General features: G+C 41.6%; 1 protein-coding gene across 1 annotated transcript; it reads right to left on the bottom strand.

Annotated features, from left to right (window-relative positions):
- Window positions 1-345: 345 nt before the first annotated feature.
- On the bottom strand, window positions 346-12,825 carry LOC308311700 (chymotrypsinogen A-like; the record flags this gene model as incomplete). The annotated part of the gene is made up of 6 exons (XM_080758488.1): window positions 346-941; window positions 2,065-2,198; window positions 7,301-7,438; window positions 9,140-9,288; window positions 9,956-10,151; window positions 12,807-12,825. The coding sequence occupies 6 exons, from the start codon at window positions 12,823-12,825 to the stop codon at window positions 720-722; spliced, it is 858 nt and encodes a 285-aa protein (XP_080614614.1). The 3' UTR covers window positions 346-719.
- Between the last annotated feature and the right edge of the window lie 4,039 nt (window positions 12,826-16,864).

The following is a 16,864-nucleotide window of genomic DNA, read 5'->3' as shown; positions in this document are numbered from 1 at the left end:
GACAAACTGTCCTTTTCACAATGCATTATGGGACAACGTCAAGGTATATAGGCCTAAAGGGTAGTGTGATATTCTTTGGTTAAAACAAAAAAAAAAAAGTTAAAAGGTTAAAGCATTATATTGTGACAGTAACTAATCATTGCTATAGGGCAGTGGTTTTCAACCCTTTTCATAGCAAGGTCCATTATTTATTTGGCATTTGAGCCACGGAACCACCATTTTATGAGATTTAGCCTCAATATTGTGTTATCATAAGATTTTGTCCACCATTCCATGCTGTGTTGATGTGGTAGCCTACCATAGGAGATAACAGGCAAATAACACTTCTTCTACATTCTCTAATTGTGTAGACCTCTTGTAAATTAAGTAATGCAGATGTTTAACAATATTTTAACTCTTGAGCGTGTATCCAAATGAACCCAAACGGGTCCACGTGTTTTCATTTTACACTCTCAAGAGTTAAAGATCTATTGCCTAAGGGTCCATTTGGTTACCAACTCTCTATCATTTAGCTGGGGACCACCTGGAACCCCCTCAAGGTTGAGACCACTGGTTGAGAACCATTGCTCTACAGCTCTTTAAGAAACAGAAAATACATTTTCAGGTATTAGTGACACATTTTCAGCCAATCAGGTCAGGATAGAGAGAGAGGAAATGAGATATCTGGCTGGAAAGACCTTGGCAACTAGTTAGAGAAAATTAGCGAAATATCAGCCAAATCATGAATTATCACCATAGTCATAGTCATCCACATAGACACTCTGTGTCTTGCATGGTTTCCCGTGGTGATGGACGCAACCAGAAATCCAGGCAACATATTGGTGGACGTTGGCGTAGACGCCGGGTACGGCAGCACCGCATGTGGCGCTCCCCCAGCTCACCAAGCCTGCCATGTAGTAAACCCCATCGTCCTTACACATCAGGGGTCCGCCCGAATCCCCCTAAGAGACGGGATGTAAGGATGCATTCTATTATAGCCTACTACACCTTTAAATGCATCCTCTCATTCTATTATAGCCTACTACACCTTTAAATTCATCCTTTCATTATATTATAGCCTACTACACCTTTACATTCATCCTTTCATTATATTATAGCCTACTACACCTTTAAATTCATCCTTTCATTTTATTATAGCCTACTACACCTTTAAATTCATCCTTTCATTCTATTATAGCCTACTACACCTTTAAATTCATCCTTTCATTATATTATAGCCTACTACACCTTTAAATCCATCCTTTCATTCTATTATAGCCTACTACACCTTTACATTCATCCTTTCATTCTATTATAGCCTACTACACCTTTAAATTCATCCTTTCATTCTATTATAGCCTACTACACCTTTACATTCATCCTTTCATTCTATTATAGCCTACTACACCTTTAAATGCATCCTTTCATTATATTATAGCCTACTACACCTTTAAATTCAAGGCATTCCTTGAGAAGATTTACAAAATGTTTCCTACTACTATTTATACACCAGTAAACTATAATATATACTGTATGCGTGTGTGCGTCGCTTTAGGTGGACACGACTACGGCACTCGGTCGCATTCACACCTCTACTTCACCTCTACTTCGGTACACTCGATGCGATTGGGGGGTGGAGTTTGAATCATTCTTGCATAATATACAATTTGCTGCGTTTGCGTTCACGCTGCGCTGTAGCAAGGAGCCGCAGCAAGGCACTTTATCAATGTGTTCAATTCATAAACTACACAGTGAAATATATGGTGTTAAAATGATACTGCTGAGCTATGTGTTGAAGTTTGAAGTAGGCCTATAGGCTATTTGAAAAAGGTCCCCTACTGGGATCCCCACACACAGTGACAGCGCTCCATACGCACAGACCACACAGACCAAACATTCTGTACACTGCAGTGTTTTTTGTTTCCTTAATGGATCATTGCCAGTGCTATAGTTGGCCGCTAGCGCGCCAGTGCCAGACGGTTTTAAAAAAGAACCAAAAATGGCCGACAGGATTCATTTTAAGTTGCAGTATAACATCCTGGTGTGAAGGTGACCTAATACACTCACGCACCCACGCACACTTACACTACAGGAGCCAACTTTTCCCAACTTGTCTCCTGCACAGATCATGGTGCCGTCCAGGTTTGTATGGAACTGCTGACAACGCTCGTCAGACATCATGGAAAGCTGGCCATGTGACATGTTGTGTGGGTTGTCAGCTGAGGAAGAAGAACACACACACAGACAGCTCAGCTAAAAGTCCTTCTAGGTCCTCTAGGACATCTAATTTCAGCTTTTCCTCCCATGTATTGTTATATGGAGCATATAGGGCCAGGGCATAGCAGTGGCGGCAATTTTATGGTGCCACTCACAAATAGGCCATTTATTAAATAAATGTATATATATCACCCATTCTTGAGATAAGGGACAAAACTTTTTTCAAACTGGATTTTTTTTTTTTTTAAGATACATTCAAATCAAATAGATGTATTTGTAGACACAGGTCTCAACTACCAATCTTGAGAAGGAACAGGTTTTTCGCGTAACATTTCTTTCTAAAATGGGACATTTATGCACTTAATACCTGATTCATGTCAACTCCGTCAGACACACTAAAATCCCTTTTAATTGAATTTTATCATTTCAACAATAATATAAAGTCCTCAGTTATCTTATAATGGCTTGCAGTAATCAAGTTAAGTAATACAAATCTTTTAATATTATTTTGTTCCAATATCACACTATTATGAAATATCCAATTTCTCAAAACCGTCATTTCAACCTTTATTTTCAATATTATAACATGAAAACCATGTCAAAAAAAAAAAAAATCATCATTACGTATCATTTCAGTTGGTGTTTCAATACATAAGCACAAAAGATTTGACAGCGAATTTTCTATTTCTTTGGAAATTAACAAAAACATCACGGGACGAACGTCTGACGGAGTTGACGAACATCTGACGGAGTTGACAAGTTTAACTGATTTAGGTTCTAGACCACCTAGGATCTTGATTCTGGTGACTAATCCCACATTTCCAAGGATGAGGAATACAGTGGTACTATTTAGATTTGCCCTGTGAACATGGCAGCCATTTTTCAAAATGGCCGCCAACTTTCTGTTATTTCCCAATAACTCAAGTTCTACACCACCTAGGATCTTGATTCTGGTGACTAATCATACATTTTCAAGGATGTTGGATACATTGGTACTATTTAGATTTGTCCTGTGACCATGGTAGACATTTTTCAAAATGGCCGCCAACTTTCTGTTATTTCCCAATAACTCAAGTTCTACACCACCTAGGATCTTGATTCTGGTGACTAATCATACATTTTCAAGGGTGAGGAATACAGTTGTACTATTTAGATTTATCCTGTGACCATGGATGGTAGACATTTTCAAAAATGGTGGACCTGCTATTATTTTACCAATTTACTCAGGGAATATTATCAGAATAATATAAAATCTGTGAATACATTTCTTACCAAGAATTTTCTTCACCAATGTTTGTAAAGGTGTCTACTAACATATCCCACATTGGTTTCTATTTGACCACCCTAGGGGCATGTTTGACAGCTGCTGAAAGTTGGGTACCATCAACAACCAATATAAGGCTAAATGTTCTAAATTTCATTATGCTAAGTAGCATGTGGCATGTCAAACTAGGGGCTTTTCATGATTCTGGATCCATTCCAAGCATTAGTTTTGCACAAAAAACACTACGTTGGCTAAAAACGGCCATAGCCATCATCACAGATGTGATGAGGTCAGCACATGTCGGCACATTTGGGCAAGTGGCTATGGCCAAACTAGGGGGTCTATGGCCAAACTAGGGGTCAAACTCCTTGGGCTAAATTCGGTGAGGTGAACAGTGAGCAGTGAACAGTGAGCGAAAGACTGAAGACAGAAGATTTGGCTTCAGGACCATCAGGCAGGATGTGCAGACACTGAAGGCATCAGTGTCTTTCTCTGTGTCCCCAGCATGTCAACCAAAGCAATGTTACCAAATCAAAGGAGCCTTCACCTCATGTCACCTGGGGCTGGGTGAGCAATCGTATCCTGTATCTAAACTCACAACTAAATACAGACACTTGGCCAGACTGCCGTTTGAAAGGGTCAAACCCCTCATCCTGATTGGGGAAGACCACCCCACCTAATCACACCAACCGAACAAGTGAGGTTGGGGCCTCCAGGTGGGCCAGCAGCCATCTGCACAAGACTGGGCTGGACCCTGCAGGAAAGCAATCTCCAGCCAAGACAATGTAAGTTGACTATAACAGAGCCCCAGAACACAGAGCTCAGGAGAAGGATGGAGAAACACTGGCAGGAGGCCACCAAGATACAATGCCCAAGAGACCCAGAGTGTGCCACCACTGTCGGTAAGGAGATCAACTGCTGCAGCAAAGATGTCATGAAAGGCAAGTCTCCACCAAAAAAAACCCTGAACCTAATCGGGGTGTCAAGAGACCAAAGTTTCTCCCCCACAGTTCCCTGCAGTGGCCAGTGAAGTCAAACTGTGCATCTGTACCTGAAAGGGGCAAGTCAAAGGCCAGAAAGCCCACCTCCTTTTAATGTCCTGTCAGTAGAAACTCAACCTGCACCTGAAATAAGCCCTTACCTCTCCCAGAGAAAGTTCATCCTTGAAAATGTAATGATTAGTCGCCAGAATCAAGATCCTTGGTGGTCTAAAACTTGAGTTATTGGTAAAATAACAGCAGGTTGGTGGTCATTTTGAAAAACAATGGCTGCCATGGTCACAGGACAAATCTAAATAGTACCACTGTATTTCTCATCTTTTAAAATGTATGATTAGTCACCAGAATCAAGATCCTAGGTGGTGTAGAACTTGAGTTATTGTAAAATAACAGCAGGTGGCGGCCATTTTGAAAAATGGCTGCCATGGTCACAGGGAAAGTCTAAATTGTACCACTGTATCCCTCATCCTTGAAAATGAGGTCTTAGTCACCAGAATCAAGATCCTAGGTGGTGTAGAACTTGAGTTATTGTAAAATAACATCAGGTGGTTGTAATATGGCTGCCATGGTCACCACGAGACAAATCTTTGATGGCCCCATAGCCAAAAATGTTCCTTAAGGCATGCTCTAACTGTGTGCCAAATTAGAATACTGCCCATTATTCAAAAACAATAATTTTATTGTTTTAGGAACACTTTTGTCAACTCCGTCAGATACACGTCAACTCCGTCAGACACAAACTCTGACGGAGTTGACGTCTGACGGAGTTGACAAAATGGCATTTGTTTTCATCTTAACCCTCTTTAGTACAATGTAGCCATTTTGTTTTTGCTTAATTTTGTTAGCTAAACCTAACCCCTAAACTAAAATAATAAACATTATTTTGGAATTCTTAACAAAGATCATAAAAATGTGCAGACGGAGTTGACATGTAAAAGCTGTGACCACATTGTTATCAACATTGTTTGTTTAAAATATCAAACAATTGAATGCTTGTCAGACCAGGTACTCCACTGTACTGCAACAAATATAAATGGGACTTGGAAAAGGAGTCTTCAGGCTAAATCTGTCGACAATATTTTCTGATTAATTTAAGACTTTTAAAAAAACCTGACGGAGTTGACGGAGACGTGGGACGAACATTTGATATGAGATATTTAATAGAAATTATAAATTAAAATTAACTGTGTATATTATTTGCTATGTTGTTGACAATCTACTTTAATTTAGTATGTATATTTATGTGATTGTGACAGTATTAGACACTTTTTTGGCAGTTTGAAATTGTGGCCACTTGCTGGGGACAGGCTAAATACAGGCCTTTTTGGGTACAGGGCCTGCTTTTAACTAATTCAGATGGAATATGAAAACAATTATAATGAAATTAAGGGCATAATAATACACAACTGTATTACACTTAACTTTGCAAGTGCTTTTATTTTTATGAATTAATTTATTTTTTACATAAAATGAGGCTCTTATGTGTGGGACATGTTTTTTCCACTTTTGTCCCTCATCTCAAGAATGAGTGATATATATCTGTAGGCAGAGACGACATATCTGCGGTGTGTATATATATATATATATATAAAACCGTGGGAGGTGCAACTCTAGTTAGCAGGCATAGACATCAAAAAAGGACTGCACACTCCAGGGAACAGAGACGGACAACTTACTGCATCAACTTATTTATTAGCACGATGCGTTTCGCTGTGAGCTTCGTCACAGGCAAGCAGCTATAAACTACACAGGTTCATCCCAATGTTCTGGGCATCTTTGTAAAGTTAGTGTTAGTAAAAAGCAGGTAAAAGAGTAACGTTTGAGCAGACTAACATCAGTCACTCTACCATTCAATGTAGTAGAAACCTCTGAGTTTACACCGCAGATATGTCGTCTCTGCCTACAGGAAATACGTTCGCTGTGACCAGGGGACCCGTTTCTGAATCGGTCTATATGCTACATGTCCTTTAGTTCATACTGAGGAACATAGTTACCCACAGTCTTTTCTCTAGCGCCACCATTAGGCCAAACCCTCCAGTTGTACAAAAGTAACTCAAAATGCATGATACTGGACACTTCATCATGACCTTTCCTTGGTAATGTTTAACACTGCTGGAAGCCATTTGAACATTGAAGGATAATGTTTAACACTGCTGAACATTGAAGAACACAGTGGAATAATAGAATAAAGAACTCTATTAAGAGACAAACTGCATCATTATACAGTAACTGCTACATTATACGATACATGTAACATGGGAAATTATACCTTATATAGATAGACTAGTGCAGCTTTTATTTAAGGTGTGATTATTAGTGGTTGGATACGTACCATATTTAGTTTAAGGTGTGATTAGTGGTAGTCAGTGGTTGGATACGTACCATCTATAGTTTAAGGTGTGATTAGTGGTTGGATACGTACCATCTATAGTTTAAGGTGTGATTAGTGGTTGGATACGTACCATCTTTAGTTTAAGGTGTGATTAGTGGTTGGATACGTACCATCTATAGTTTAAGGTGTGATTAGTGGTAGTGAGTGGTTGGATACGTACCATCTATAGTTTAAGGTGTGATTAGTGGTAGTCAGTGGTTGGATACGTACCATCTATAGTTTAAGGTGTGATTAGTGGTAGTCAGTGGTTGGATACATACCATCTATAGTTTAAGGTGTGATTAGTGGTAGTCAGTGGTTGGATACGTACCATCTATAGTTTAAGGTGTGATTAGTGGTTGGATACGTACCATCTATAGTTTAAGGTGTGATTAGTGGTAGTGAGTGGTTGGATACGTACCATCTATAGTTTAAGGTGTGATTAGTGGTAGTCAGTGGTTGGATACGTACCATCTTTAGTTTTGCCCCATCCAGCGACCACACACGGGTATCCATCGGGGAAGAGCTGGTTTGGCAGACAGGCATATTTAACATAGCTGGTTTCCTTGGCACAGAACGGGTCATCGGTGAATTCCAGCTGGAGTAATGCTGAGACACAGGAAACAGAATAGAACAGTAAATAATAACACGGCGGTGGCTCAGGGGTAGAGTGACTGGATCGTAAACGCAAGGTTTCCAGTTGGAACCCGGGGTTCAGGGGACCTTAGTATAATCTGATAGACAGAAGGAATTGACTTTAAATGTCGTGAGACATGGCTAAAGCATTTCCGGGGGTCCTCAGCCCAAAAGGTTGAGAACCCGTGATCTCTAGATAACATCACCTGTACCACTTGTTATCTAGACACCAGTAAGAACCCCTGATCTCTCTAAAACTGCCTCCCCCTGGCTAGCCGGGGCGCCTGATGGAGGGGAAAGGAACTGGTCGGAATAACGTGTCCCTTCCACGCGCTACGTCGGAATAACGTGTCCCTTCCACGCGCTACGTCCGGCCGGGGAAATTCCCGTGTCAGAGTTCTGTGTCAGGGTTGCCCAAATATGGAGTGTTGTTGTGATGTCAGAACAGGCCAGCCGACTCGACACCGGGCACTGCCCTCCCTGTGGGGGTGTGGAACACTGCCCCCCTGTGGGGGTGTGGAACACTGCCCCCCTGTGGGGGTGTGGAACACTGCCCCCCTGTGGGGTTGTGGAACACTGCCCCCCTGTGGGGTTGTGGAACACTGCCCCCCTGTGGGGGTGTGGAACACTGCCCCCCTGTGGGGGTGTGGAACACTGCCTCCCTGTGGGGGTGTGGAACACTGCCTCCCTGTGGGGGTGTGGAACACTCCCTGTAGGGGTGTGGAACACTGCCCCCCTGTGGGGGTGTGGAACACTGCCTCCCTGTGGGGGTGTGGAACACTCCCTGTGGGGGTGTGGAACACTGCCCCCCTGTGGGGGTGTGGAACGCGTGTGGGGCGGAGCGGTTCTGGAGTTACGTGCCTTACAGCCGTCCGTACACACCAGTGTTGTTTTTGGCAGAAAATTAGTTTTCACTTAGTGAATTAGTGTTGGTTTAGTTTTAGTCGACTAATTGTCATGAGATTTTAGTCGACTAAATCTACGGTCGATTTAGTCGACTAAAATGTATTTTGTCGGGCCTTGATGCCTTGAAAATAGCCGATCTACAAGCCATGACGCGTTGTGAGCTGGTAGATCGGCTATTTTCAGCATGCAACCAAATGTAAAATGACTTATACTGGGGGCTCCATTTTCGTCACCGCTAAACCCCTTATCCCTAAACTTCTTTGCCTTTTTCTACTATTTTGAAAAACATTTTTGAATAGTTCAACTAGTCAATCTACTGTACATTGACAAGCTTGTAGACTGGCCATTTTAACTATTCAAAAATGTTTTGCAAAATAGTAAAAAAATAGTAAAAACGAAGTTTAGGAATAAGGGCTTTAGTGCTGACGAAAATGGAGCCCTGGATCTCTTGTCCACTAGTCCCTTCCTAACATTTTAGTCTAGTTTTTATTTGTTGATGAAATTGTCAGTATATTTAGTCTGTTTTAGTCATCATAGCTTAGTTTTAATTTAGTTTCCAATAGTTTTTGTCAGTGGAAAAATGTAGTCGACGAACATTTTTCGTCTTAGTTTTAGTCGATGAAATCAACACTGGTACACACGTACTGTACAAAATTGTCATGATTTAGAAAACTTTTTTTTTTTAATTTCGACTTCAGGCCTGAATGGGTTAAGGTAAGAAATCAGCCCGTCTGTAAAAGAAGACATACAGTAAATTGATGGCCTCACCAATGTCATTAGTAGCAACACCAATGTTGCCTAGTTTCCTGTAACCCAGAAAAACAAAGTCTCTCTTCACGGAGATGACCTGGTCTGACTCTTCTATGCTCCCGATGTCCACTCCCCCCACGACCACCTGCATGTCCTTGGTGCTGTTACTGGAGAAACAAGCAAGTCAGTAATTAAGACCACCTGTGCATGTTAGCACCTTAGAGTATATATGAATAGAGACGGCACCCGGAGGAAACCCTGAGGCCAAATGGACATAGTGGCCAAATTTTGTATTGCAGCTCGAGCCAGCGCTGGTCCGTTGACTATCATTGCGCACGTTCATGTTATTGGGGCCATGACACGTGAACGAATGTTTCATGCGTGAACACGCACAAACGGCACAATGATAGTCAACGACCAGCGCGTTCATGTTATTGGGGCAATCCATCCCAGAATGCACTTGTTCCTAGGAGTGAAATCGCCTCATGTGCTTTTGAGCAACTTAATGCAAGTGGATGGGAGGAGGAATCCGTCTCTATTCATATATACTCTAAGGTTAGCACATGTTAGCATTTAGAGCAGCTCATGTTACCACATGTTAGCATTTAGAGCAGCTCATGTTACCACATGTTAGCATTTAGAGCAGCTCATGTTACCACATGTTAGCATTTAGAGCAGCTCATGTTACCACATGTTAGCATTTAGAGCAGCTCATGTTACCACATGTTAGCATTTAGAGCAGCTCATGTTACCACATGTTAGCATTTAGAGCAGCTCATGTTACCACAGCATTTAGAGCAGCATTACCACATGTTAGCATTTAGAGCAGCTTACATGCAGTGAGCAGCAGTGAGGACCCAACAGGACGCGATGAGGACGCCTCCACAGGCGTGTCTGAACCGAGCGTTAGATGAGTTTTTGTCTCTGTGCTGCAGGGACACCTGCCACGGATGGTCTCCAGGACGGGGCAGAGTGCCTCCGCTGATCCTGAGTTCATTGCCGGTCGGGTCCGTGAGCCTGCCACACTGGCCTGGGTCAAATGGAGACAACTAGAGCATGAGAGCCAGGGAGATAAGTGTGTGTGTGTGTGTGTGTGTGTGTGGTACATGAACATGCATTTTGTAGGCTAATGTGGGAATAATGTTGTTTTTATCTACCATTATTTTGGAAATGACCTGGTCATGCATGATGCAGTCTGACACATGGATGTTGAAATGACCTGGTCATGTATGATGCAGTCTGACACATGGATGTTGAAATGACCTGGTCATGTATGATGCAGTCTGACACATGGATGTTGAAATGACCTGGTCATGCATGATGCAGTCTGACACATGGATGTTGAAATGACCTGGTCATGTATGATGCAGTCTGACACATGGATGTTGAAATGACCTGGTCATGTATGATGCAGTCTGACACATGGATGTTGAAATGACCTGGTCATGTATGATGCAGTCTGACACATGGATGTTGTCAGTTACTACTGAGTAGTCGGATGTCAAGAACTTCCACAGAAAAGTTAGAATTTCAAGGGAAAGTGTAAAACATCGTGTTACCGCGGCGCAGTGTTTAATCGCCTGGTAGAGACAGATATGATCAATTAAACTTACCGTAATATCAAAAAACAACAACAGCCATTAAGTCATCAATAATGTTTTTAGAACATAGTTAATTCTAAGTAATTGTAACTTGGCAGGGATTCATCGTTTGGCAAAGTGCTGTTCACTATTTAAAGGTATATTCAGTGATTTCACTTAATTCAAATATCACTTCTTTTTTTGTTTTGTTGTGATAATCCTCCCGCGACCGGGAGCCAGTGGAGGGAGCGGAGCAGGGGGGAGACATGTGAGAATTTTGGCTGGTTGAAGACCAAGCGAGCTGCGGCATTTTGGATCAGCTGGAGAGGCTTAAGTGCACATGCTGGTAGGCCAGTAAGGAGGGAGTTACAATAGTCGAGTTTTGATATTTTAATATGCAGGATTTACACCCGGGTTCTGTGCGCGCACCACTGGTCGCATAGAGTGTGTGGCATAGAAATGGTATTCACTCCTTCAAAGATCTTTATATTGATTTCTACAGATACGACATTTTTTAACACAACACACTGCTTCATTTCCAAACATACCTCCCAACTCATCAATGGAATCTATATTTCTACCTGACCCATTGCTCAAAGGAGGTGTTTCTATTATTTATAATTCTCTCTCATGTTTAGATAATAATGCCTCCTTGGAGTATTTAAAAACTGCTTGGGAAAACGATTTAGGAATATCTATCACTGACGAGCAATGGTCTACATCTCAAAAGTTTTGGCACTCTTCTTCAGTATGTGCCAGGCACGGTCTTATACAGTTTAAAATATTACACAGGTTACATTTGTTCAAAGAAAAAATCAACAGAATGTATCCAAATGTGAATCCAGCCTGCGACATCCACTCTAGCTCATATGTTCTGGCATTGCACTAAACTCACATCATATTGGCAAAGTATATTTAAATCACTGTCAGACATTGTTGAAAGACCTTTTGACGCGGATCCACTGACAGCAGTTCTGGGAGTCAGGGGGCCCGGGGTCAAACTGTTTAATAAAAAAGGAATTGCGTGTTTTTTTCTTTGTTTTATTTTTTCTCATTTAAAAAAGAATGTCTGTAATTCACTTAATTTACAGCAACATGTTGGAAAAGTTTGAGAGCAAGAGTGTCTGTTCTGTTGTCTGTTTTGTTTGTCTGTTCACACTTGTCATTGTTTAACTGTTTTTTGTTTTTTCACATTTATATGTCTTTTTTATTATGTATTGTATGTGGAACATTTACATTGCCTGTTATTTTTTTCATTTTTATAATTTAACTCATTATCATTGTCGATAATATTCTGATGTCATACAAAAAATGCCTAATAAAAACAGTATTAAAATGCAGGATTTACACACTGCTTTAGCTTGTATTCATTGCCATGTTTTAAACTGTATTTCCTGTACGTTTGAAACAGCTATGGTTTGTGTTGTGTGTATAAACACTGCATAATAATACCCCACTTCCAAATGAATGGTGTTGGTAGCCTACTTGGAATTTGTGTTCTATGAACATCGTTTATTAATTAATGGCTTTTTAAGCGTAATCGATAGTTCATTGAGGCGTGGAAGGCAGAAGGTTATTATATGTGTGTATGTATGTATATATGTGTGTATATATATATATATATATATCCCCCACCTCCCTGGCCTCCTCCCTGTAGTTCTTATTCCAGGCGTTATGGGATATTAATTTATTGTATTGTTAATTGTGTTGAATCATGTGTTGATGGGTTATTACTGTGTATTTTTGTTCATGGATTATTGTATCTTTGGCTCTGCTCTGGGGAGTCATTGATATCAGAGCTGTGTCTCAGTGCACAGATAATCAGATAATGTCTCGGTACGCAGATTATCCGATATCACATGAGCAGAGCAACACCGCCATACTAACATGCAGTAGCTTTGCAATAAATGGTTTATGGTCAACCTGAGCTGAAGTGTGTCAATGAACTTTGATGATCATATCTATAGAAAAGTGTCTCTTACCAAGCAAATATATCAGGCCACTGTGTTGTGTTGGATCATGTCCAGCAGTAAAGGAAAACATTCCTAGGCTTGTTTCATTTTCTAAAGTAGCGTTCCTTGTCGAGTGGAAACAAGGATCTGTGCCTGTGATCTGGCAATCCATGACGCCTACTTTTAAATTAGTAGTATTTTAAAGCATCTGCGTTTGAAAACCCAACACCCCACTGTTTATTCCGGTTGGGAGAACTCGGAACTTTACCCCATAGCTCCACCCCCCAGCTATATTGATGACACAACGCCGTGTGTATGTATCAACACTGGTACTGACGACGAACGTACACTTACCTTCACATGTCAGAGTTAAAGGTGTCCATTTCCCAGCCACACACCTCACATAGGCATGTCCTCCGTTCACAATGTATCCCACCATGCAGGCGTAGAACACCGTCGCTCTGGGTGCGTACCTGGTCGTCATCGGGGTGATCATGATTCTGTTCGAACTGTAGACCTCTGGAGGTCCACAGTGCGTTGGAAGCTTACCTGTGGAGAGATGTGTGTATTGTGTATTTTTATTGTGTATTATTTGAACGTCTCATTACTAAATCGCCGCTACCTCGCGGTTACGCCTCTGATGACTTTTAACCCATTCTGGACGGGAAACACCCTTTTTGGTGTTTTAAGCATGATAAATAGCAGATCAAGCTCATAGCAGCCACGCTATGAGCTTGTAGATCTGCTATTTTTGAAGAATCTTGAAAATGTGGTGCAAATCTTTGAATATATATATTCTTTCACAGTGAACGTTTTTAACTCGAATCTTTGCTTCTGGGGGGGGGGGGGGGGGGGTTCCTGGAACAACATATTTTCACACGGGGTCAGCGGCTAATTACATATATTTGTGGGGGTCCTTGACATAAAAATGTTTGAGAACGACTGACATAGAAACATTTGTTTTCTTCAGAAAACTGATTTAGAAGGCATTTGTAGAATCGTCCTCAGATCTAAATGGGTTAAAAAGACAGTAGACATTTTAGCTTTAGTCGATTAGACTTCCGGTTAATTTCGCAGTGAATTTTGGGGTCTTATAAAATACAGGGTATCTATCTGGCTGCACATTTTCATGACGGCTATTGCAGCTGTTGTTTGTGGTCTGTAAAAACTATGAGATGTTTTACTTTAGTTCACTTACGCTGAACATCTAGAGAGTGTAGTGATGACCTCTGGTATCCATGTGTGTTTTTCACCAGACAGAAGTACTGTCCAGAGTCTCCAGGAGACACATTGTTCTTCACCAGCTGAGGACCAGTGGAGATGGATCTGTGGTCTTTGTACCAGGTGTAGGTGTCTACTGGTGGGTTGGCTTCACTGCTGCAGGTCAGAGTCACTGTGCTGCCCTCAACAACGCTTCCTGGTGGACTCACTGATACTGAGGACTTTTCTGGAGGGTCTGTGGAGGAATAAACATTGATTGTATACAGCATTTTAAACCAATATCAATAACAAATCAACTTAGGTTAAAATAATAACACTAATGTAATTATTTTAGACACTAAAGTAATCTAAAAACACTTAAAAAGAGCAAGATAGAAAGAATGTATTTCAATGTATTTTTCTAAAATGAATTATGATGGTATTTATGTTCATGCATAGCCAACACACACACACACACACACACACACACACACACACACACACACACACACACACTGTAAGGATGGAGAGGGTTCTTGGTCACAAGCGCGGAAAGTGCTGACCTTTGGTCTTGGATGTTCTTCAGTTTTGGGAGCAAATTAAGAATGCTTAAATTGCAAGGTTAGTTTTAGAATCTCAATACAGACTAGGTTGACAATTAGTAATCGGACAGAGATTGGTGCTGGCAAGATGCCTTATAAAAGGAGGGAATGACGTCACAACTAGGTAGGCGTGACGACATCCCTGACACACACACACACACACACACACACACACACACACACACACACACACACACACACACACGTGCACGCACACGCGCACAGACATCATTAATATAATTAGATTGTAATTAAATTAAAAACTCACAGTGGACAGCAACAGTGACTGGAGGTGAATGGACTGTAGCGATGTCGTTAAATGCCTCACAGTGGTATGTTCCACTGTGACTGGGCTGGACGTCAGAGATGATCATTGTGTTCTTCTGTGCCACTTCAGTGTTGTCTTTGTAAAGGATGTAGATCTGGATTGGTGGATGTGACCCACTGGCGCTGCAGGTCAGAGTGACTGAGCTTCCTTTGACAACATCTCCTGGTGGATCTACGGCCAAAAGGACATTCTTGGGACCATCTGTTGGAGAAAGATGTATATCTGTTTTACAGTCCTCCTCATCAGTTGTTTATGTTGTTTACGTGCTTCCTTGGCCCGGACCAACCACTGAGATCTCTGAGAAACTAGAAATATAATTCACCTGCAACACTGCCTACTCACTCTGCAGTAAACAAACCGACACACAGTATAAATGTGTACAGGCTATCTGAACATTCATAAAGTGACAATGTAATGATTCTAAAGACCAAATTGTCAAACTTTACCTAAGGAAGAGGCAAACATTGTGAAATATAGGCGATCTACAAACTCACAATGCCTCGCACTGCTTGCAGGTGGGAGGGTTGAACTATTGTAGATTGTGAGGCTGGGGGGTGTATACTATTGTAGATTGTCAGGTTGGGGGGTTGAACTATTGTAGATTAGATTTTAGTAGTGTAGTGGTAGTTTACCGTGTGTAGTAGACAGCGTAGTGGTAGGTGTTGTAGTTGTTACTGTAAAAAAGGAAAACAACAGTCAGGCCTACAGCGCTACCCCAAAAGAAAAGAGGCATTCGACAATTTACTATTTAGGCATTTATCAGACGCTGTTAACACAACCGTTGCTGGGATTCCTTCAAAATAGTTTTTTTGTGTTTTAAGCATGAAAAATAGCAGATCAAGCTCATAGCAGCCACGCTATGAGCTTGTAGATCTACTATTTTTGAAGAATCTTGAAAATGTGGTGCAAATCTTTGAATATATATATTATTTCACAGTGAACGTTTTTAACTGGATGTTTGTAGGATTTATTTAAAATGACTCTTAATATAATCTATAGCCATGTCTTTCCCCTCAGTGGAAAAAAAATGCGTATCAAAAAAAATAATATTCTATTTATTCTATTCTATTCTAGACTGGAAATTCAGGAATGATCTAGCAGCTGTAATACAAAACAATACAGTACATTAGAATGGAAAACAAAAGAGTTTTACATGTTTCCAGCAGCACATCGGCAGAGATGTATGTCTCTTTAACAGTCCTCTTTATCACTATCATGTGTTGTTCACCTGCTTCCTAGGGAGGCAGTCAGACGTGCTGGTGACAGCATAGCCTGCAGGCCCAGCCAGCGTGCTTTCTGGTCTAGAGGGGCGGGTAAGCCTGGCCCAGCCAACGTGCTTTCTGGTCTAGAGGGGCGTGTAGCCTGGCCCAGCCAGTATGCTTTCTGGTCTAGAGGGGCGTGTAGCCTGGCCCAGCCAGCGTGCTTTCTGGTCTAGAGGGGCGGGTAGCCTGGCCCAGCTAGCGTGCTTTCTGGTCTAGAGGGGCGTGTAGCCTGGCCCAGCCAGCGTGCTTTCTGGTCTAGAGGGGCGGGTAGCCTGGCCCAGCCAGCGTGCTTTCTGGGGTCGGGCTCACATGGAGCACGCGCTGGACTATTAAATATTGTGTTTCGAACATTGTGTCTAATAGGTGGTTGCTAGGGTACAACAGATGGTTGCTAGGACCTAATAGGTGGTTGCTAGGGTACAACGGGTGGTTGCTAGGGCCTAAAAGGTGGTTGCTAGGGTACAACAGGTGGTTGCTAGGGTCTTAAAGCAGCTGTTAGGCTCCACTGTAGCTAAATGGCATTTCCCCATTGAAATTAATGAATGTGTGCGTGTGCGTGCGTGCGTGCGTGATGACAAGAGTGACGCTCACTTCACACGGGTGTGATTTTTTTAGGGTTAAACAGTGTTGCTAGGGCCTAATAGGTGGTTGCTAGTGCAAACAAATAAATACAAAGAATATAAACAACAAAAAATGTGTTGTAACCTGCCGTTTTTTTTATTTTTTTCTAATTCTTTGTTTGGCCCAAAACATTGTGTTTGTTGTCATGATGTGTCACGACTCCAGTTGTCTTTGTCCGCGGCGTAAACGTCTTTAAAT

This window comes from Protomyctophum bolini (genome assembly GCF_963924005.1).
Source record: "Protomyctophum bolini genome assembly, chromosome: 24".
Taxonomy (NCBI): Eukaryota; Metazoa; Chordata; class Actinopteri; order Myctophiformes; family Myctophidae; genus Protomyctophum; species Protomyctophum bolini.
Note: the sequence above shows the minus strand (reverse complement) of the source record. Positions and strands in the feature narration are given on the sequence as shown.